At 37.3% G+C, this 25152-nt stretch overlaps 1 protein-coding gene across 1 annotated transcript in view; it reads right to left on the bottom strand.

The window, feature by feature from the left end:
• The window catches only part of LOC107738516 (syntaxin-binding protein 5-like), a 141106-nt gene that overhangs the window by 28501 nt on the left and 87453 nt on the right, over window positions 1–25152 (bottom strand). The window contains exons 6-20 of the mRNA XM_016550273.1: window positions 22413–22476; window positions 20948–21031; window positions 18829–18952; window positions 18005–18080; window positions 16314–16471; window positions 14240–14312; window positions 12615–12762; window positions 12382–12449; window positions 10648–10688; window positions 9527–9744; window positions 8322–8488; window positions 8026–8151; window positions 6418–6569; window positions 4140–4208; window positions 1715–1780 (exon numbers count right to left, since the gene is read on the bottom strand). Of these exons, the coding sequence (XP_016405759.1) occupies window positions 1715–1780; window positions 4140–4208; window positions 6418–6569; window positions 8026–8151; window positions 8322–8488; window positions 9527–9744; window positions 10648–10688; window positions 12382–12449; window positions 12615–12762; window positions 14240–14312; window positions 16314–16471; window positions 18005–18080; window positions 18829–18952; window positions 20948–21031; window positions 22413–22476 (1634 nt within the window). The remainder of the gene's footprint in view (window positions 1–1714; window positions 1781–4139; window positions 4209–6417; window positions 6570–8025; window positions 8152–8321; window positions 8489–9526; window positions 9745–10647; window positions 10689–12381; window positions 12450–12614; window positions 12763–14239; window positions 14313–16313; window positions 16472–18004; window positions 18081–18828; window positions 18953–20947; window positions 21032–22412; window positions 22477–25152) is intronic.

The following is a 25152-nucleotide window of genomic DNA, read 5'->3' as shown; positions in this document are numbered from 1 at the left end:
GGGGGGGGGACAAAATGTGTATGTAAATTATGTAGTTTTACAGTGATGCATATATATAATATGTCAACTGTTGGACATTGTTATACTACCAACTATTGTTTATTTTCTAAAAGTCTACAGGGCCAACAGTGCCCATATTTGAAGAAACACACAGACACATTTACCAAACACCAAACATGAGTGCAATGAAATACTCATATAGACACACACACACACACACAAATAATGCTTTCTTCATCATACTCTCCTTCCTCATCATTATTTATATTTTCTCCACTAGTCCCTCAGACCCTCTTTTTATGCTTCAGTGGCTGATACCCAGAATCTCAGTCTAATTTTTGGCTAAATTCCCAAGCCAATCGTTGAAGGCCATTTCCTGACTCCTGTCATAATAGCTGCTTCCACAAAAACACATCTGAATTACTCAGCTGCCTGAAGCCAGCTTAACAAATCCCACAGAAGAAAACACACAAAGGATGTTCTGACAGCCAGTTCTTTACCACAGAACATTCTAGAGAAAATCACACTCATGTGACTCCTATGCTTCACTACAGGCTTGAGAAGAACAGTTCACCCAAAATTGACAGTTCTGACATTGTTGTATGAAAATGGGCGTTCTTCAAAATGTCTTCTTTTCTGTCTTTCACAGAAGAAAAAAATTATACAGATTTGCTCATTTTCATTTTTAGGTGAATACGCTTGATACACAGCCACATTTTGGAAGTTTTCCTCCTCTCTATCTCTCAAACTACTGATGTCAGGCTACAGCCCTCAGCTCGCCTTCCCAAGCGACTTCCATCTCTCAGGCTGCCTGCTGAGCTGGGTACTAGGAAAACAAGCAGAAGCTTCAACTGCACTGAGACATGAGAGTGAAGTGAGAGAGAGAAAAACAGACAGCAAATTTTGTATTCTTGAGACACTGCACTAAATGTGCCTCTGATATTTCAAACAACAATAGCTTAAAAAAGACAATGTAAAATTTCTTCCCCTGAGAAATCAAAGCTTTACTGAAATACTTCTTCTAAATTAAGAGCTCTATTTAGATCCTCAAGGACAAGCACTGTTGTTGTCATCATGTTCATCCCACTGAGGCGATGCAAACACTGAGTAAAAATCTGTAAACATTATCATATCCTCATAAAAATTCTACACAGGTTATGATGGCTTTAAGACAAAGAAGAAGCAAAGACATTGGAGGTAAGAGAGTGGAGAAAAGAGCCTCCAGGGACTGAAGACCTGTGCTGTGGGGAAACTTAAAAAAAGAGGACAGAAAAGAAACAGAGAAAAACTGCAGGATGAAGGTTTGAAGGATTTGTATTATTTTAATGTGTTAATATTTTAACGTTTTTGTCATTAAAGCTGTAATGTGTGATATTTGCACAGATAGTAGTGGAATTTCAAAAATAATGACTGTTATCAAACAGGTTTCTCAAACACTCCCCCATCATTGTTTCCTGTGGGGAGTGGCTATTAGAGATGGGTGTGGTTGTATTGGGGTAGATGTGGCCAAACAATGGGTATGGTTACCAGAACTAGGAATAGGTGTGATCAAAGGTGATATGGCTATTTCTGATCGTGAGAGGGTGTGGCTATATTAAGTAGGTGTGACCAATCATGGGTGTGGCTATCAAAAATAGAAGTATAGAAGTACACGTGATTAGCAGAGGTGGTGAGGCTATCAGCGATGTGTGCGGTCATGAGTGGGTATGGTTACCTGAGGTGGGTGACTTGCTCCTCTCTAGGTCCAAAGATACCTGATTATCAGAAAGCTCCGTAAGACCTGCCATGGAGGAATATGGAAGGCACAGTAAGAGGAAGCAGATGACAATAATCACCGGGTTCCATTACCACCAAACACATTTGCATGCATCAAAACACCAGGACAAACAATGTGGTTTGAGACAATATCATGATCCTGGAGCGATGCAAGGAAGATGTATAGATATCTTCATAACATACACACAACATCTTCTGACAAGCTACTACTAAATATATTGTAGAAACTTAATTTTCGGTAAAGCTGCTTTGCAACGATTTGTATCGTGAAAAGCGCTATACAAATAAACTTGAATTGAATTGAATTGAATACAGTTTTTAAACTTTTAACTAGGCATATATATATATATAGCCATGACATGGCTGTTCTACTCCTGTCTGCTGTGAATGTGAGCTTTTCAACCACAGTAGTAACACTGGTTATATTAACTCCAGAATCAAGCATGTGCACCATCACCACCAACAATTCCATGCACGTGTGTGTGTATGCAGGAGAGAGAAAAATTGCATCGATGTTACTCAAGGCACGACGGTAAAAACATGCACTGCACTGCAAAAATATCAATCATTTTACAAGTTTGTGTGCGAACTAAAGTTCCTCTTCAGGAACTCGAGCTGCGTCGAAAACGCTAGGGGAACGCCTTCTGCGACCCACGCTCTGAATCACATGTGAAATCAGTCCAATAGCTGAACGGGACGTCACGGCGGATGTACAGGCCCTCTCGGTGGCCCCTTCCTGTCTTGACTTTGCGCCCGGTCTGGCCAAAGCATTTCTGTACCCTCGTGTGGGGTATGTCCCAAAAGTCCCCTCATCAGCACCACAGCCCATTGTACTTCAGGCCTTCAGTCCTCCTCCCTTCAGGGAACCAGACCAGCAGAAGCTTAACTGTATGTGTCCAGTGCGAGCACTGGATGCATACGTCCACAGAGCTGCCCTGTGGAGGAGGGCGGACCAGTTGCTTGTGTGCTACGGTCCCCCTAAGAGAGGTCTTCCAGCAACTAAGCAGACCCTCAGTCGGTGGATAGTGGATGCCATCTCCTTATGTTATGAGTCCTCTGATCTCCCCTCGCCGTTAGGGGTCAAGGCTCACTCGACTCGAAGTGTGGCAGCCTCTAAGGCTTTCTTAGCGGGTGTGCCTATGCAGGATATCTGCAACGCTGCGGGTTGGTCCACGCCCCTTACCTTTGTTAGGTTTTACGAGCTAGACATGCGAGCCACTCCCGGCTCTTCCGTTCTCTCGCCCTAGTTGTGCAGTCTTCCACACAAGGCAGAGACTTGGAAGTCTGGCGGCGTGGGCATTCTCGTTCCCCTAGCGTTTTCGACGCAGCTCGAGTTCCTGAAGAGGAACGTCTCAGGTTACGTATGTAACCCTAGTTCCTCGAGGGAACGAGACGCTGCGTCTCTGTGCCATACTTCCGGCATCCCTGCCGGCGTTTGCTTCATTCCTAGAAGCTGACGCTGGCTCCGCCGCACGTGCTTTTATAGCTTCCTGGTCATGACGTCATCCGCCGTGACGTCCCGTTCAGCTATTGGACTGATTTCACATGTGATTCAGAGCGTGGGTCGCAGAAGGCGTTCCCCTAGCGTTTTCGACGCAGCGTCTCGTTCCCTCGAGGAACTAGGGTTACATACGTAACCTGAGACGTTCTTCTGCAAAGTACAAGCTTAACAAATCTTGATGATAAAAAAGTAATAACAATAACTTTATTATATAGAGGAATGCAGTGAAAGCCTCATTTTCACAAATGAGATAAATTAATTGGCAGAGTATGTTTTTGTATGTGATATTGAATTTTTGGGCCATTATGATTATCAGATAAATGTCAGATTTAAAAAAAAAAAAGTCACAAGTCACCTACAACGTTTTTTGAAAAGCTTCTCTTTTTTTTTTTTTTTTTAGCAATGTTGACTTAAATTGACTTTTATTAGTATGAAAAATATTCTTTTTTTTCCCCCACACACACAAAAAAAAAATCCTATTTTTTTGTTTAAATTGAAAAGTCATGTCATTTTGCATGATTTTATTTGTTAGTATTCCTTTTCATACAGTGTGAGAACGTGGTCATGTTTGATGACCTTTGGCACAAATCAATAAAACACTTAGCAAGGAGACAATCAAAGATTGTAATTGGATGTTTTGGTGTATGCTAATTCAGAACATGTGAATATGATATTCTGTAACAATTAATTGTATTACTATAAATAATTATATATTGTATTGTGTGTAGTATGGTATGGTAATTCTACCTTTGGTAAACTTCATCAAAACAACAAATTTTGATAAATGACATCCTATTGTCTGTGCTTTGCCTCCTTGCTGTTGGGCTTCCACCATCAGCGTTTCACTGGAGACATGACTTACTCTGGTAGGAAGTACGGATCCGTTTCTTTGAATCGGAATGAAAGTTAGACAGGCCGCGCATGCAAAAGTCTGCAACAGCGCCCCCATGCCCCAGCACCGCCACCCACGAGAGGAGACATGGAGCGAGGGAGGAAAAGAGGAGGAGAGAAGAACAAAACAGGCTCAGAGTGACAAAACGCGTGTGACCGCAATCCGAGCAAGACCCAGTGTACTGAGGAAGAAAATGAAGGAATGAAAATAGGAAAATGAAGCCTAACCTTTTGTATTTTTTAGATCTACCAAAAACAACAAAAATAAGGCAGAAAACAGAACTAAACAGAAGGAAAAACCTTTTGGGATTAACAGCCACTGCAGAAGGTGGCACTGAAATTGTACAAACAAACAAACAAACCAACAAAACAAACATAAATATTAACATAAATAGAAATGCCTTCTCTTCTGTGTCTATCTAAAAGTGTATATGTGAAGATGTATTGCATGTATATGCATGAGTATTAGGTATGGACTCATTTTGCTGATGGATTCCCTGTCTAAACCGAGTGTGAGTATCTGATAGCAGGCGGATCACATGAGCTTCGCTGTCTTCATACCCATTGGAAGTTGCCGCATCACAATGTTGCATTTGTTGATTGTAAGGTAAGCATTTTAGTTTTATTGTGTCGCTGTACACACAGCACTAACTGCAGCACTGCTGATACAGTGGGGTCCAAAATCTGAGACCAGACTGGGTTTCAAAATGTATTTCAAACCTGGAGATAAACAGAAAGTTTTTGGATTTTAAAATCTGAAACAAAGAATTTGTATAATAAAACATGAACTAATAATAGGTCTTTGACTCATGTGGGTGTACATGATTTGAAACATAATTACACTACCATTCAAAAGTTTGAGGTCAGTGAGATTTTGTAAATGTATTTATTTAGCAAGGGTGCATTAAATTGTTCAACACAGAACAAAGAAATCTATCTCTAATAAATGCTTTAAAAAAATCCTATTCATCAAAGAATCATGACAAATGTATCACTTTTCCACAAAAATATTAAGCAGCACAAATGTTTTCAACATTGATAATATTAAGAAATGTTTGTTGAGCAGCAAATCACCCTATTAGAATGATTTCTGAAGGATCATGTGACACTGAAAACTGGAGTAATGGCTATAATTCAGCTTTGACATCACAATAATTCATTGTATTTTAAAATATATTTTAAAAAACAGCTATTTTTAAACTGTAATAATCATTCACAATATTAGTTTCCACTGTATGGGGATGTGGATGTGGATTTTCATTTAAATTTCAATTATGCTGACAATATAATTTGGAAAAAACTGCATTCAAAATGTCAAAATAGAAACATTTTGACCAGTGGTCTCAGACGTATTGATCCCACCATATACAATGAGAAAGACTAGACATTATCAATGATAGAATAAAAACTGAGTGGGACTGCTGCCCCTTTCAGGCCATCAGTTTAGAAAACAGAGAGAGAGAGTGTTCAAAACAGTCTCTTTATACACACTGGCCTGAGTGTGTGGGTGAGCGTTAAGACGTTCACTCTCTTTTTTAAGAGCTTACATAAGCTACGGATCAAAATCACTCTTCGACCGCACCAAACGACCTTTCTGCCCACCTCTGCATCTCCATGCCGGCTCAAAGCCTCTCGGTTTCTAAAGATACGGCTGGATGAACAAGAGGAGGGAGAGCGACCACTTTGAAGTGAGGAGCCAGCATGGCGCCTCCCTGCAGCTTCCTTTTGATGATGCTCTATGAAAACAGATCTTGATCTTTAGCTTTCACTTATGGCATCTCCTTTCTCTGGATGGTCCGTGTGAGTGTGTATGTGCGTAAGCAGTCGGGGTAGGAGGATAGAGGAGGGCAGGTGGAGTGAGATCTGTGCTGGATTAGTAACAGCGAGTCCGTATGGCAGGTTACGCTGTGTTCTCTGTTAGGTGTCGTGCTCAGGCAAAGACCAACAGCAACAGAGATACAACAGACGACATGCAGAGAAGGCAACCATGAATGCAGTCTGTCCCATGCAGTTAAAGAGAGGAACTGTGTGTGTGTGTTAAATAGAAGAGAGACAGAATATTTACAGGCAAAACAGACAGCTTGAAATCTGCAAAGTTTGTTTTTGATAGCTGAAATGCTGAGCATGTTTGCAGATGCATGCCAGTGATGTGTGTGTTCACAGCTGATATTTATTTTACAGCTTTGTTACAAAGAAACACACTGCATTTGAACATTTGTGGGATTCTGAGACACATGGTGCATGTGTACCTGATGTGGACTGCCGGTTTTTGCGAGGAGAGCGTGTTAGTCGCTGGAAAGGGTCTGCAGATCCATACAGCTCCAGGGTGCTCATACACAGCAAAATGGTCTTCTGCAGGTAGTCCACAACTGCCAAACCATTGCAGTTACCTAGAGCCAACCTGCACAAACATACACACACTCACTGATCATACACAACTATGTTTCGTATTAAAATTGTCGGTTATACAAAAACCCATCATAAAGTCCAGTTATGACTAACAATATTTCCATCAATTGCAGTCATGACTAAATATAATATAATTATTGAATGTATCACACAGCTTTGCTCAGTTTATAAACCCCTTGCAGAATCTTTGAAATGTTTATAATTATTATTATTATTTTTTTTTTTTAAAGTGTGATTATAAAAAATAAATTACATTTATTTTTTTTTAGTACTGGCCTGATGAAACATTTGACAAAACAGATGTGCATACAGATCACAAAACTAAACTGAATATACACAAATTATCGGGTTCAAAATGATATTACATTTCAAAGGTCAAAACAGCATAAATTCTTAATATATTAAAAATAAAAATAAGATAAATAAAAAGCAAAATACGTATATATTTTGGGGGTAAATTTTTTTAAAGAAATTCATACTTTTATTTAGCCAGAAACATAACATTGATCAAAAGTGACAGCAAAGGCATTTACATTGTTACAATACAATAAATAAATAAATATATTTCAAATGAATGCTTTTATTTTGAACTTTATATGCATCAAATAATGTATCATGGTTGCCACAAAAATATTAACCAGCATAACTGTTTTCAACATTGATGATAATGTTTCTTGAACACCACATTTTTATTTACGACACATATATGCATTGTAATAATATTTAACAGCATCAATGTGTTTACAGTATTTTTGACCAAATAAACACATAAATATATTTTATGCTGTCTAGAATGCTAAACATCCAGCAGGTTCTAAAAGGGGTATGTAAACTTATGATTTCAGTTGCTAGAGACTGATTTTAAAATGTTCCATTAATCACTGGTAAATCCCACACCCCTGGGTCCAGTCATGAACAAACAAATCACAAGACACACACACATGCGGCCTGAATGACACCGAGTGTGCAGTGACATTTAATCTGCTGGACTGAATTCAAAGCAATTCAATGTCTTTCTGACCATTGTAGCCAGACATCACCATGGCAACCTTTGCTCGTAATAACGCTTTAGTAATGTTGCACATAGTTGCGACTGAATCAAAACAGGATGACAACAAGGGAAAGATCCAAAAGAAGGCCAAATTATAATTAGATTTCACCACTTTAATCAAAAATCAAACACCCTGCGTGCTGGTATATAAACAGCTGGACACATGACTTTGGAGTTTTGAAGATGACAAATCAGTTACATTAAATATGGGAGGACCAATGTTTGATAACCATACTCATATACCATGGTAAATAAGTCCAAACAAGTCCACAAATCCTTGGTATTACCATAATATATTTGAATGCAATACTATAGTATTTTTGTGCAAGGGAAACTATTCTAGAGATTCTATTGGCTGAAAAAAATGGATGACATTAAAAAATTAGAGGCCACTTACAGTCCGTAGGCGGAGTTTAAATCCAAGCTGGTGATTTGTTGTGGCGGCTCTCCATCGACCCATAATAACTGAACCACCAGCTCCGCCTGGTATCCAGGAGGCATTCGGATCATACGATCTTTAACCCTGTGAGGTAAGTATTCAAATTCAGTTTATTGTGGAATCTAATTTGATTGTTACACTTTTATTTAACCTAATACTTTCTATATAGCATCATCTAGTAAGCAAGCTACCAATGTCTTGTCAAGTCCTACGTAAGAAAACATAAATATTGAGACATTTCTGTATAGTCTCACTTGAGGCAAGGGATGCTGTCCCGCACGCTGTCCGGTGTGTTGCAGCGGGGACTGGGAGGCTGAGGTTGGGGCGAGTGACCGCTGGGGTCCGAAAAACATGGAGTGTTCTCTGTATCCGACGGAGAGATGACATCCTCCATCTCACACTGCAACCGCACCTCTAGGGACTATACACACACATACAACACAAAGTTAATCCATCAAATCCATAGCATGTACTCAAACATTTAAAGGATCGCTTTAAAGGAATAGTTCACTCAAAATGACTTTCTTTCTTCTGCTAAACACAAAAGACGATATTCTGAAAAACATCTAAGTGTATTTTGTCCATTCACATTTATATTTACATTTATTCTTTAGCAGACGCTTTTATCCAAAGTGACTTTCAATTGAGGATCACAACAAGCGATTCATCATAACGAGGCAAATAAACACAGGAAGTGCTCGTAATACAAAGTTTCAGACATTGTTCAGAATAGTACAAGCTAGACAGGGGAGATTAAGGAAAGAGAAAGCAACGTTTTTTTTATTTTATTATTTTAATTTTTTTTTATTTTAGGATGCAGTTAAATGTTGACTGAAGAGATGAGTTTTCAGCTGTTGCTTGAAAATGGTCAGGGATTCAGCATTCTGGATGGGGGTGGGAAGATCATTCCACCAGTCAGGAACGGTGAACGAAAATGTTCTGGAAAGTGATTTTGTGCCTCTCTGTGATGGTACCACGAGGCATCGCGCACTTGTAGATCTCAGGCTTCTGGAGGGGATGTAGATTCGTAAGAGTGAGTGGAAGTAGGAGTGTGCTGAGCCTGTGGCTGTTCTATATGCAAGCATCAATGTCTTGAACTTGATGCGAGCCGCAACCAGTAGCCAGTGCAGGGAGATAAAGAGAGGTGTGACGTGGGCACTTTTGGGCTTGTTGAAGACCAGTCGTGCTGCTTCAATCTGAATCATTTGTAGAGGTTTGAGTGCGCATGATGTAAGTAAAAGTCAATAAAAACAAAATTCAATAAAAGTCAATGATGTCCACTGTTGTTTTGGAACCCATTGACCTTAATTGTATGGACACAATATTCTTCAAAATATCTTCTTTTGTTTTCCACAGAAGACAGAAAGGCCATACAGGTTTGGAAGTGCGAGTGAGTAAATGTTGATAGAATTCTTGGGTGAACTATCACTTTAAGAGCACACTTGTTTTCTCAACTCACTGTGATGTTGGTGTTGGCGTCATGTTTGCTGAAGCGGTACAGGATGACGTGGGCGCTGATGCCGACTACACAAAAGATACGGCTCTGCGGGCACCAGCTGATCATCTGAACAGCGTAGGGGTCTTCCTCCACAAGCTCAGCGCTGCGTCCCACATCTCCACTCTTAGGCTTCTCAAACACCTTTGACGTCTTGAGCTTATACAACATCTGCAGTGTGACTGACAGAGATGGAGGTTATCACCACATCACATCTTATTACATACTGAATGTGATGAACAAGGTATTTAAACAGAAACAGTGCTTTAAAGGAAATATTCTGTGTTTAGTACAAGTTAAGCTCAACTGACTACACTTAACAGTGGCATAATGATGTTTACCATTGGATTAGTGTCTACTTTAAGAAAATAAATAAATATATATATATATATATAGGTTACTGTTAGCCTAGCCTGTTCACACCAAAAGCAATAACTGTAAGAATAATGTTTTAATAATTGTTCTAATTCTACAAGAATAACTGACGTCATCAGAGAAGGAACACAAATTTTCAGATTTTCATAAAAAATTACCAAGACAAACTTTTTTTTTCTGTATTAACTTGCACAGATTAATTTTCACCTACAGACTAGCAATAACAAAGTAAAGAGTGTCAATTTTGATTTCATGCAGATTTCGAACAGCTTTACATCTGAAATAACAAAACGTTTTAAAACAAGAATTCAAGTAAACTTAACATTTCTAATTTTAAATTCTTAAATTTACTTCCACTGTAAGTTCCTCACCATTTTTAATAGAAAACAAGGAATAAATCAATTATTTTTGTGGTAATCAACATTATGCCACAAATGCTGTTGGGTGAGCTTAACTTGCACTGAACCTAGAATATTCCTTTAAGTAATGCCCATGGTTGTGAAACCAGCACATATTTGGTATTTGAATGTCCATTTTGGTCATATATTGTTTGGTCTGAGTAGAAAAGAATGAAATGAGAAATGAGGAATCATATGGCAAAGCATCAATGGAGGTTGTTCATCCAAAACGAGGCAGTGGTAAGAAAGAGTGAGACGGAAACAGCATGAGGCTGAAAGGGGGAACAAGCTTGTCAAAGCGTAGACACTTACTCGCTGTGGCATCCCAAAACTTTATTGATCCGTCTGCATGTCTGAGGGGGACAACAAAGAGGAAGGACAAAAAGCGATCGTATGAGCAACTGAATGTGTGCGTTACACAGCTTAAGAGAAAGCAAGCGATGACAGCTATGGAAACAGGAGGGAAAAAGAGGCAGAGAGAACAACACGCAGGGTCAATAGTGCTATTGAATTAAAGCGGAGAAGTGCAATACATTTACCAATGAGAGCCAAGCAGAAGGGCACATTTTAGACATCATTGACTTCAAGTGAAAACAAACGGAATCAATGCATGCATCGGAACAAAAACAAACGGAATCAAAACTCAATCCAGAGTTTTCAAGCAAATAAAAATACTATAAATGACCTCCACATGTGGGCGGAAAGTTGAACTTTTTTGAGGCAGGGGCGTGAAACTATTTTAGGTAGGAAGCGTCACCTACTGTGGGCTGTTTTTTTTGTTTTATACCTGCACAACAACCCTTCTGAAGATACTTGAGTCCAAGACAAACTTTATGTTTTCAAATTCTTTTATTATTATTTTTTTTTTAACTAATAATACAATTTTATTACTAATTTATTTTTTACTAATTTCATTCATAAGAAGCATTTTACTAATTTTATTCACAAGAAGACTTTAGATTACATAAACATAGGAAATCATAACAACATCATGTGACATAGTGTAAATGATACTGTGATATACATGACAAAAATTAGTCTGATACATGTATGTTGGACACTGTTGGTAGATCCATGAAATAGACTAGAAAAAGTGTGGAAAGTTAGTTTAAAAGTTAGTTTAAGAGAGTGTATTTTGTAAAAGTTCACAGGGTCAAAGGTGCACATATTTGAAGAAACACCCATTAATGTATTATATCTAAACATCATTCAATGGAGAATTGGCAATTCAGTGACATTCAGTTTTCATTCCCAATATTTTTCCCTGTACCTGTCAATACTGCTATGAGTGACAATGTGATAAATGCACAAACATCCAAGTGAGAAAATGAAGTGTGTTGCTCTGGGACAGCTGCATCATCCACATATCCAGTTTTGTACAAAAAAGCACACATTTTACTCAACCTGATGTTTATATGAAATGCTAAAAAAGCTATCTAATTCTTCCAATGCCTCAGCCAAATTCATGTAAATATAATATGTAATGAACAGAAAATCGCACATTGGTTTGTTAAATAACATACATTAAAGTTCAAAATCTATTTAAAATAAATTGTTCTTTTGAACTTTTTTTTTCATCAAAGAATCCTAAACAAAATATATCAAGTTTTCCACAAAAATATTAAGCAGCACAACTTGTTGTTTTCCTCATTGATAATAATAAAAAAAAAAAAAAGTTTCTTCAGCACCAAATCAGCATTTTAGAATGAATTCTGAATGATCATGTGAAGACCAAAGTAATGGCAGGAACAAATTAGGAACAAATTACATTTTAAAATATATTCAAATAGAAAGCAGTTACTTTAAATTTCACAATATGACTGTTTTCTTATTTTATTTTAAATTTTATTTTTTTTACTGTATTTTTGCCCTTGGTAAGTTTTTGAACTTCATTCAAAAACATTTAAACATTTTACCAACCCCAAACTTGAACATGAACTTGCATGAAGCTTCAAGCATATAATACCGTAGAGCTTTTTACAGTATTATAAAGCTTTTAGTAACAGTTGAAGGTTGATAACATAAAGCGCACACAAATTCACTTACCCTGTGATGATAATCTCTGGATATGTCTGTGAACCGACTGTCCATGTGCCACCACTGACAGGCCACTCCTGAACACAAACACACAAACAGATAAAAACTGTTTCTAAAACACTCAACTGCCATGAAAAATAGATGATAAGTTACAATGACTAAGCATTTCAAATGAAAGGCTGCAATTTGGGTCATCGAGAAACTCCAGAAAGTTTTTAGATTAGCTAAGAACTTTGACAAACCTTGTGGCTGTAGCCGGTCTTTTTGTGTTTAGCTCCTATGGAGTAAAGCACGGGTATGATGTCGGGGGGACAGTCGGCAAAGTAAGCCGTGCACGTGACTGGAGACTCATGGATGTCCATGGGGTAGGGGTTCTCAAAGATAGGAAAACTACAGGAGAGAGACTTCTAAATAAATAACAGGCATTTATAAAACACAGACGATTTTGACTCAACTCCGACTGCAAGAGTCACATTCAAATTTACATAAAATAGCCTATATACACACACACACATCTGTGACCGTACATCAACTGAAATCTGTATTAAAGTGCATTATGTTGCTACAGGTGACCATAAACAGGAGGTCTCCATTCTAACTGTAAGTGAGAGTGACCTGAATGGATAAAAGGGCTAGAAGACAACATGTTTGAAACACTTAAGAATGAGCATTATTATGATAAAAAAAACAAGGCTATTTATAGAATGTGCTCTGTGGGCGACTCTAAGTGGGCTACCAGGTACTGATACCCACGGGTACTGTATTGATGCCACTGGCCTACATTTATGCAACTGAATTATATTATCCATCAGAAGAATTAATAATAATTAAGAATGTAATAATAATGATGATAATGATAATAATAATAATAAATTGTAAGTGCTAGTGTTATTTTTATTCTTAATAAATGTAAGTGTTAGTGTCTTTATCACACTGCAATTGTTGATACAACAGTAATAAGCTCAAGGTTGTGTGTGATTTTACCATGTTTTTAAGAGTGCCTGTAGTAAAATCATTGTAACATACAGTACATTGCAGCCTTTAGTGGCTTATTGCTTTTACTATATAATATAACCTTATTTAACTATATAACGTTTTTAAAGAAGGTAAAACTAAACTAAAGTACACTTTAAAATTCAAGTTTAAAGGGGTCATATGATGCTATTTTAAAGATCATTATTTTGTGTATTTGGTGTAACAGAATATGTTGACATGCTTTATTTATAAAGAATATCTCTTTGGATTTGAGACTTTAGTCTTTGCAATTTTACAGATCTTCTTTATGCACCAAGAGCTTGTAACACTCCAAAGAGAAAGGAAAACTTGAAATCGCATCATATGACCCCTTTAAATGTATGGATGACTGTTTGGTTCTGAGAGGGTTTGGGTGCAGCAGTTTGTTTGTTCCTTCGCTGTGCCCTTGTGAAGAAATGGCCTTAAAGCAAAGAAAACATCTGATGTCAAACTGACAAAGTCTCTATGGCAGGAGTAATACTTAAAAGAGTGACGAACGGCCAGTTGGTGTGTGTGTGTGTGTGTGTGTGAGTGTCAGGCTGACCTTAGCTCTGGTTCTTTATAATGATTCATTTGATGGATGTTTATGAGTGGCAAATCAAATGATATTTACTCTTAACAAATAAAGACACACACACACTCAGATTTAAACCCTTTTCCACAAAGCATCTACAAAAGTAACACACACAATTTATTGGGTGTTGAGCGATGTTGCCTCTGGTGGAAGTACTAATGGGAGGTGCTGTTGGAGTACATCACATTGAGTTACATCATTCAGTCACACACACATGGCATAACGTGTGTGAGTATGACAGCGGAAAGAGAAATAGATACTGAAGAAGAGATTGCTCACTTGCTCTGGGTTAGATCGACCACAACAAAATCTTTTTCCAGCAGAACCACCACCGCATACGGCTCTTGGACCTCTGTCAACAAAAACACAACATCTCAACCAATAACCATCTATGAACTCAAGACAAGGTGAGCACAAAAACATAGATTTATGGATATTATTTCATTTAAAGGAGACATATGAAACTACAACATTGGAACCCTCTGACTTTCATTGCACGGACAAAATACTTTTTCAAATACAAAATAATTTTTCAAAAATGTTGAAGATTAATATATTATGAATATTTGTTTTGCACAGAACAAAGTCATACAGGTTTGGAGTGACATGAGGGTGAATACATGATGACCAAATTTTCATTTTTGGGTGGAAAAAAAAAGACATTTGAAAAAAACATTTCTGTGTTTATTTGAGCAGAAACGTTCAAATAATGAGTAGTGTTTGTCTGACCAGTAGAAGATTGATTTAGTGTTCAAATAAAAAATCCATTATTCTCTTTTCATGAAAACCATAGGTCATGAAGATGCAGGGCCACGTACTGTGCTGTATATGCACTGGTAAGAATGAATGAACAAGCAGAGAGTTGAGAGGGAGAAAGGGAAAAAATGGGTAACAATTGATATCTTCACATTTGCTGGATGTTTGCCGTCTCTTTTTTGCATTCTGGGTAACAAATTCTGTGCATGTGTGTACATGTGCTTGACAGGGCTTTGTCTGTTTCTGCTTTTCTCAAGAGAAAAAGACAGATATAGAGATACACCCCTTGACTGAACAGAGCCGAAGCTGTCACTTCTCAAACCATTCAGAATCAATTCGCATCACGCCTTACTGATGTCAGATTCACAAATTAATTGCTCCTTTAAGTTGGTTGTTTCTGAAGATTTTATGTAATTGATTCACAATGCATTTACACTACCATTCAAATGTTTGGTTAGGTGAGATTTTGTTTCTGTCTTTTATACTTACCAAGGCTGAATTTATTTGATCAAAAATACAGTAAAAATCAAATAAAAAATATTTGATACAAAATTCAGTAATACTATGAAATGTTACAATTTAAAAATACCTGTTTTCTGTTTAAATGTGTTTTAAAATGTAATTTACTCCCGTAATAGCAAAGCTGTTTTTTTTCTTTCTTATTTCTTATTAATATCAATACTGAAAATAGTTGCTTAATATTTTTCTGGAAACCATGCTACCCTTTTCAGAATTCAATGATGAATAGAAAGTTCAAAAGAAATGTAAATCTTCTATAACATTACAAATGTATTTAATGTCACCATTGATCAATTTAATGCCTCCTTAAGTATTAATTTATTTTTTTAAATCTTACTGACACCAAATTTTTGAGTTGTACTTGATAAAATCACTGAATTGTAAGGGAGAATTTTCTGGGGGATAAAACAATCAGTTGAGGAACATGTTAGAACCATAAGCTAAAAAAAAGGTAACACTTTACAATAAGGTTCATTTTCATTAACTAACATTAACAAAGATTAATAAATACTGTAATAAATGTATTGTTCATTGTTAGTACGTTAACTAACATTAACTAATGGAACCTTATTGTAAAGTGTTACCAAAAAAATCATCTAATATTGTCTTTATTTTTATTATTATTATTTTCATGTAGCACAAATACAACCAGGATCTTATTTAAAGTGATGACATCACTCGGAAACAAATATATAAAAATAAATTAAATACCAATACAACACCCTAATTTGTCAAACTTAATAATACAGAAAATTGTATAATTATTTAACTAAATAAATATTTAATTTCAAAATAAGAAAGACTTCAAATGTAGAACATGCACTTCTTGGAACACTCCTTTAGTGATGATTCAAATGAATCAGTTGTTTTGAACTGAACCATTATGAACTGTCTGAACGAATTAACTGATTCACTTAAAATTAATCTCCTCTCCACTCTCTGTTAATGATTGGGTCTACAATGAGAAAAAGAACGAAAACTTGATTTCACTCAATCCAATTAAATGTCCCACCAAAAACAACACTAATGATATGGAAGAGAGCAGGAGACAGGACTGACCTCTGTTCAGTACACTCACCGTTGAGATAGGGCGTGTCACAGAGCACTAGGAAGTCCACTATTGGATAGTCCATCTCTAACACTGTGATGGCTTTGCCATGCATGATGGTTAGGGTGGGTCTACGTCCTGCCTTATCATACGAAAGACCCCCGGAGAAGACAACAAATGCTTCACTACTGGAAGACGGAAAATAATAAAAGAGTGTTAAATGGAAAACCATAGTTGTCTGTCTGATATCATGTCAAGAACCAAAAGATTCTGTCTTATTGGAAAGCGAGTTTTATGCCACACAAAACAACCTCGCTTTCACGTTAAATGTCCCTTCAATACATTGATACTATAGGAATGCATGGTTTCAATTTAAAATGCCCCTATTATGCCATTTCGAATATTGCCTTTCATACAGTGTGTAATGTAGCTGCATGTGAATGAAAATTATCTGCAAAGTTGTAAAGCAGAAAGTGCACAATAAATAAAGATATTGTCTCCCAAAAGAAAGAATCGGCTCTGAACAGCCGAAACGAGTCGTCAGTAATTCGAATCCCACTTCCGTGACGGCTACACGTTTTGGGGTAACATATTTGGATAATGCCTGCCTATTTTCTACGTTGGCCGGCCGTGATTAACTTGACTCACTGTAGTTTGTTTGTGTGGTTAACATCATGTTGAGAAGACGCTGTGTCCTACACTGTGAAAGTAAATTTGTTTTATTTTCACATCCAAAAGATGAGGCTGCAAAGAATCAGTGGTTAAAATTAATTTTTTTTCACTGTACCACAGCAGTACAACCCCAATCTTTTTTTGTGTTCCCGTCATTTTACTGATGACTGCTTCTCTAATCTCGGGGAGTTCAATGCAGGATTCACAAAACGCTTGCTCTTGAAAAATGGCTCAGTACCCAGTTTATTTGGACCGGCTGGCTCCAATGAATCATAACCTGTAAGCATGATAAATAATAGATGTTTATATTTTCTATTGAGCGTTCAAAATATGGATCTATGGTGTATCGTTTCTAACACTCACTGTACGTGGTAGACCAATCACAACAGACTGGGCCATCTGACCAATCAGAGCAGAGTAGGCTCATGGTAAGGAGGGGTTTAGAGAGACTAAATCTTAGAACTGCTTCGAACAAATCGTTTGAGAATCACTGGAAAATAAGGTGATATTAAATGCATATTTTGAGAAAACGAAAGCGATTTTTGACCTTGCATGCATGTAAACCTGCTGTAGGATACTCCCAAAACAACATTAGGAACCTTAAAAATGGCATAATAGGGACACTTTAAAGTCTTCCTCACAACCCTGAAATACTCTCTATGTAAATAGGAGAAAACAAAAGGTGGAAAACAATATTACAGCCAAGCTAATCTAAAATATCATTAAAACTGAGGCGGTCACTCATGACCACTTATTTGAACACAGCATAGGGGAAAAAAGGCAAAAAAAAAGCAATCAAAGATGGAAGTTTCTTCAAATTATGTTTTGCTGCTCATCTCCCAAGTAAAACAGGCTTCATAAAAACAGGCAGTAAACTTTAATTGTTTTGTGACAAGATAAAACAGCAGTAATGGATTTCGAGTGGAACTTGGACACATCTGTCGCAAGCAAATAGGAGGATTAAATTCATCCACAACACTCAAGACTGCATTTCCCAAAACCGATCAGCTGTTTATAGGTATGTTTGGGATTTTTGTGTGTTCTCTTACCTGTTTCTGGAGGTCTTGTATTCGACCTTGAGAATGGGTTTACATGACTCTTTTCTACCATCTCTCTGAGTCTTACCTGAAAAAAAAAACAAAGAGACAAAATAGCAAGTTCTCACTTTTTCACCTGAACCTTTCTTACGTTTATGTCCAGAACTTTCTGATTAAGAAACCACTTTTCCCAGTATGAGCGTGTTCATCTTTATATAACCACTGAGCTCAAGGCCAGGACCCCAAACATAGCAGCAAAGATTGAGAGTGAATCACTTATTCCTGTCAAATCAAACTTGCGCACGCACACACACACTCACACACACACTGTGAACCCACACACTGAATCATCCTCCATAATGAACACACCTGGTGAGGGGGTGTGTTTGCCGACTACGTCAGAATCAGATTTCACTAATAGATGGTGAGTCATGGCTGAAGGGGTCTTTAACTGTGTGTGTGGGTTTACTTAGCTATACTTTGGGTCAAATTTAGCTCCAGAAGTTAGTTAAGACTGACAAAACCTCCCTTTTGGGACATCTGAAGATGTATTTATTTGAGGAAAACAATTCATAAATCAAGGAAATATATATATTTTTTATTGTACAAATGAAAATATTTTAAAGATTCGTTTGGGTGTGGGTTAAGGTTAGTCTGGTGTAAATATAAATAGCTTTATATGAAAACAATAAAAGGCTATGTCCTAATTTAGGGTATAAGGATGATATTCCCGCAACATTTTTTCCTTTAAATTAAATTAAGTTGAAAAAATAAAAAGTTTTGCACTAATTATTATTAATATGTGAAAAAATTATATACTTTATGTGTGTACTCACCATGAGGGAAGGTGACTTGAAAAGGTTTGGCTGTGTTTCTCAGGTTCCACATGCTCAGACTGCCGTCAGAATGACTGCACATGAACTGCCGGCCCTCATGATGCCAACTTACTGAGTGAATAGCCTGACAGAGAGACACCAGAAGAGAAACGATCAGGACTGCATCAGTAAACATTTTAAATGATGACCAGATCATAAAACAGTTCATTTGTTTCATAATGTTAATTTGTTTGGCCATTTTTGTGCCACAATGCAGCAGAGGATAGGAAATGAGGAAGAAAAGAGAATGAACGTGACCCAGCTATTGCAAGCTGGATTTGAACTGGCATAGGCACCATAGCTCAATGTGTCAGACAGCTTTGACTAGGTAAGATCCGAGTAATAATTGCTATATATAAACTAGAAGAATTAATGTAAATTGTAATAAAATATCACACTATTGCTGTATTACCGTATTTTCGATAAATGCAACTTTGGTGAATCTAAGAGAACAATAAATAAATAAATAAAACAAGCAAGGGGAAAGAAGACAGAGAAAAAAAACTCAGAGATGCTGTCACATGTGTGCATTGTCAATTTGGCTCCGGAAATGAGAGAAATCAGAGAACTGAAGACATGACTAATAGTTCCTGCTTGTGAAAGACTCTCTCTCTCTCTCTCTCTCTCTCTCAGACCTTCATCCATCTGAGAGTCAATAATCCGATATCAGTAATTACTCCACCATCAAAGCAGCCTGATTTCCACTCATCTACTCAATAATGTCACACATTAAATAATAAGTGAAATGATATCAGCGTCAGATTTATTTGATGTTTGTTAGTAGCGTGTATGAAAACGGTTTAAAGTGTTTGATGCTGATGTTCTATATTATTCAAAAAGGCACACCATGAAATCAGATTAAATTTAATCTAAAGGTGGTTAGTCAAACATGATAGTGGTTGTTCTGTGTTCAGTCTATTTGTAGAAATTAATGTGGAGTAAAGGGTTTTGTGCCTTTCCAAATCTATTCCTATTTCTTTCAACACTAACAATCTCATCCATTTGTGTCGTGCTTCTCATTCCATCCTGTTTTTTTGCTCCCAGTTTCTCTCTTCTTCCTTCTCTCTCTCTCGCTCAAAGTCCTTTCTATTAAAAGTATGTTTTTTTTGTGCATACCAGACGGGCATCTAAAGCAGCAATTAGCAGACCCCTAGACATTTCCATTTACCCACTCTGACAAACGCTTGCAGAGCGACGGTGCCTCTGTACAGGCGGCGCTGACAGATGATCAGAGGGCGCAGTCAACGAATTGAAACCCGCAGTAAAGGGTTGGAAGGAGAAAATGGCGAGTTTTTGGAAGGTTTTGTGTGTGCTGCTGTGAGCCAAGGGGCGCTGTGATTGAAACATGTTTTAGAAGGATGAATGCGAGCAGCTGGCTGCAGGAGGCAGTTCCCCTTTCAGAAGAAAGATAAAGTTGTGTGCCAAGCAGTGATTAAGCTAAACACATCCACATGGCACAAGGAGGGAAATTAAATCAGAAAAGTGACTTGTGTTCAGTGTTGTTGTAAATCAGCAACAGTGTGGGGAAAAAAAATGAGCAGATGAGCCAAGTTTTTCGTACCAAAAGTAAATTTACTTGGACAATGGAGAGCGAGAAAGACGTAATTTTTTTATTTATATAGCCTAGTTTTTTTGCTCTTTCTCCAATTTATTTTTGTTTGTCTTGTTTTTGGCTGAGGGCTGGATTATAACAAGATGATAAAACCAGAACTTTCAGGTCAGCAATGCGCGCACACACAGAGACAAAAAAAATTATAATAATAAATATATATATATATATATATACAGTGGGTACGGACTGCAATATAACAAAGAGTGAAAAATTTAAGGGGGTCTGAATACTTTCCGTACCCACTGTATATATATATATATATATATTAATATAAAGTATATATGTCTGTATTTTCATACATAAACACTCCACACAATTAAAATGAATACACTTCATATATATATATACTGTATAGTGCCCCCATACTGTTGAAAAATGGTGTATATATTATAATACATAGGTAGCTTTATGCAAAAAATACATGTTACCTTTGTAAGGAAGTGTAAATGACAAACATGTAAGACTCACCTCATCATAGTGTATCCTGAAGTCAGTTCTTTTGGCCCTCAGGTCCCACATTACTATTGTACCACTCTCAAAACCTATCAGCAACTGAGGAACACACACAGAAGAGAGAGAGAGAGAGAGAGAGAGAGAGAGAGAGATACAAGAGTCTATAAATCTCAACAGAATGGCAATAAATAGTGGAAGCAGAGGTAAGAGTGCGTGTTACAAAATTAAAGCGCCTTTTGGCTGTTTTGGTTCAGAACAAAACAGACACACCGGTGATTGGGCACATTTATTATTTAACTGTACATGATGGAGCAAGCGCTGATCAAAACAGTCCCATGCTTCATCCTGGGAATCTTCTCTCTGTCACAGATGTTGGGCAAAAATTCTGAATTTAAGCACTGGCTCCCATTCAGATCATGTGGGTGGATTTGAACTGAACTGGCCACACACTTCAGGAAGTTGAATTGGAATTGGAATTGGAACGAAAGGAAAAGAAATGTACTAAACTGCTATTTCATCACATTTTAACAGTTCTTCCTTTAATTCAAATTCAAATTAAATAGACATTGGACTGTCGTTACCTTTGTCTGTGCTACAGGATATTTTCTGTTTTGTCTTCTTTTCCAAACCATTATTGGTCCCTTAAACCCGTCCGTATAAGTTCCCATAATGCATCTAACCTGCTGTGACCACAACAGCATGTAACCACAGCAATCCTGCCTGATTATTTTCCTGGAAGATGACCTCACGGTACCCACTACAAAATGCCATGCCTCCTGCTGGAGATAGTTACCCAAAAATGAACATTTCATCACTCACCTCCATGTCATTCTACCCTGTATATAATGTTCTTTCTTCCAGGAAACACAAAAGAAAATGTTAGGCAGAATGTCCAAGCTGTTCTTTTCCATACAAAACTGGATGACAATTAGATGGTGAATTATACTGTCAAGCTCCAAAAGACCTACTGAAGACTTAAAATACAGTGCATGAAAACTCGGAAGTATAAATCACTATGCATTTTCATTGTGCATAAAATAACAATTCAGACTTTCTGCCTAACATCTCATCTTACAGGGTTGAAACAAAATGAATGTAAGTACATGATCACAAAATGTGTTTTTTTTTTGGCTGAACTATTCCTTTAAATGAATGTGAATGTGTGTGTTTGTGAGAGTGAGAGAGATGTTTTTAGTATGCATCCTCAATACAAGATGTTAACACCAGTAGTCGGGGTGAACATCAGGTCACATAACAAGTGTATGCGTGCGTGTGTGTGTATCCTGATGAGTGTTAATGAATTAGAACTGTGCCAACGCATGCAAAGTACCTTTTATAATGAACTCCAGCAGTCACACTAAGGAATATTTATTTATTTATTTTATTCATAGCGGTAAAGCCTTTGTGCTCAATAGTTCTTATCTTTCTAAAATGTTTTGAGCTCTTGATTCTAGTGAAAAAGGAGAAATGCATTCCTCACCTTTCCCTCATCTTTTGGACTGTCACTCAGATGAACAACGGGACCTGGATGTGTCTTTGTTGATCTGGGGAAAAGAGAAAAAGAAAAATTCCTTCAAAAGATAACAGGACGTTGGAAATGACACATTCTCTGTGCTTGCGGGTTATAGTTCATGTCTGTTAGCTCTGAGGTAATCTATAGGCATACATACTCATAAAAGCTGACAAAATAAACGTTCAACAGATACATACATATAAAAAGTATTTCTCTTTGTGGTTTAGCAATGTGTCTTAAGCTAACTTATATTGGCTGATTCTAAAATTGATGAGATCCTTTGGATACGCTGAGCACAAACATCCTGTTTCAACAGGAAATACATCAAGGCTGAAACATTATGTCCATCACATCATTCCATGGGGGAATAATAATACTAAAGTCAATGCACTAATGATCATGTCTCTGGTTTTGCAGTAATCTATTCCTTTTAGCCATAGCAGAAAATTGGTGTATAGCAACATTAAACTGAACAAAAAATTTAATCAATTAATAGATTAAATTAAGAAGAAGAAGACTTTTGTCAGACAACAGGTTAATGGTAAATGCTAGAAATGTCTGAAATGTGACAAAATTGGACACATCAAGGTCTTCTTTTCAGCAATATTTCAAAGGCAAAGAGTGACAGGTCAGAAAATGTGCTCTGACAGCCTCCAGTGAAATGACTTCCCTGGTATTGTGTGAGGATGTGCCAAGTACAAGAGAGATAGAAAAATAGTAAAGTGAAGGTGAGAGTGAGGAGGATACAAAAGAGTTTTATATAGACACACACACACACACACACACGTCATTCCCATTCAGACCGATCCCCAGTTGGACTAAAAAGTAGCCCTGGACTTTCTGGCACACAATGGCCCATCACATCTGTTCTTCAACACTCCATACCATAACACACTCCACACACAAATAACAATGATGCACTTTTTATGATGCATTTTTAGCACCACTAACATAAAAAATATAACATAATACAAAAAATTCATGCTAAATAAATCTGCTTCTTTTAGACCTGACAAAGACGTAATCAAAATGAAATGGTTGCAGTTCATGAGCCCTGGTGTTTCCATGCATGAACTGTGTTCAGATTGACAGGGTCCCTACACAGTGTTCATTGCTCCCTATTCCCTGAGCACAGGAAATCCGTTGAAGTTTACTTTACTTCAGAATATTCATTCACGGATTTGAGCTACACCACGATCTGCAACGTCTTCACACACAGACAAAACTGTAACTGTAACTGAAATGTGAAGTGTGACATAATATACCTCTGTAAATAAATACAATTTAAATTCACGTCTCGCACACTTTAATGCCCTCTGAATGGAACATATACGCTCCCTTCAAACTGGAATCATGGTGGAATATCCTGTGAAGTCCACTTCGCAGGGCACTTATGGTCGAATAGAACAAACATCTGAAGTGATAAGAGACATACTAAATGTGCAGAGCGGGGGGTCGCGAGGACTAGAATTGAGAACCACTGTTCTAAAAGAACACACTTGGAGTCATCTTGAATGAATGAATGATGCATTTATATAGCGCTTTATTGTGTATTGTTGTACACCCAAAGCACTTTACAATCATGTGGGGGGTCTCTCCTCAACCACCACCAGTGTGCAGCATCAACTTGGATGATGCGACGGCAGCACAGGACAACGGCACCAGTGCGCTCACCACACACCAGCTACAGGTGGAGAGGAGAGAGAGAGATAGAGCCAATCAAGTGGTAGGGAATTATTAGGAGGCCATGATTGACAAAGGCCAGGGGGGCAATTTGGCCAGGACACCGGGGTTACACCCATACTCTTTTATGAGAAGTGCCATGGGATTTTTAATGACCACAGAGAGATCTTGTCCAAAAGACAAAAATAAAATTGTTTTTAAAAAAAATTCTTTCTTTTTTTTTTTTTTTTTACATTTAAGATGTGACTTTGTCCTAAATATGAATTAAATTTAAAACTATTACTGTAGAACAAAAGTTAAAAAGTTGCTTATTAAAGGTGCTCATCTAGCTGCACCTTCCACACATCATTTGCTTTATAGGCCTACTAGAAATTCTGTCATTGTCTTCTCACCCTCACTGTCACTCAAAAACTTCACAGATCCCATGGACTCCATGGAGTTATTATTAAAATGTCAAAGCTGCTCTTTTTCATACAACAAGAATACAGTACATGGTGATTTGTCAAGTTCAAGTTGCAATTGTGCTTGGATTATTAAAAAAAGTTATATATTAGGTTGGGATTTGAACTTTGGAACACTAAATGAAAACTGTACCACGAGACTAACATGTTTCACACATATATTGAATTTAAGACACATATATATTTCTTTTCTCGCCTAGGGCACCAAGTAAAGCAGGACTGCCACTGTGCCTCCTAAATAAGTGCCTTCTCCAGAGATGCTTGGCCGACAAAAACCAAAATATCCCATAATGCCTCCAGCCATATAGTTATATATATAATTCTAGCACCATAGCAGAAAAGAAACTCATTTAGCCAACTAATCAATCGCTATGTAGAAGAAAATAAATATTTAAAAAAATGAAATTATATATATATGTGTGTGTGTGTGTGTGTGTGTGTGTGTGTGTAACGGAGGCCAGCGAGTAGGTGCTGTGCAGGTTAGTGCGTCCACCTCCCTAGCCGGAGACCCGGGTTATATATATATACAGTATATATATATATATATATATATATATTATATG

Source organism: Sinocyclocheilus rhinocerous, unplaced genomic scaffold, assembly GCF_001515625.1.
Source record: "Sinocyclocheilus rhinocerous isolate Xijiao unplaced genomic scaffold, SAMN03320098_v1.1 scaffold1215, whole genome shotgun sequence".
NCBI classification, from domain to species: Eukaryota; Metazoa; Chordata; class Actinopteri; order Cypriniformes; family Cyprinidae; genus Sinocyclocheilus; species Sinocyclocheilus rhinocerous.
This window is presented reverse-complemented; position numbering and strand designations above follow the sequence as displayed.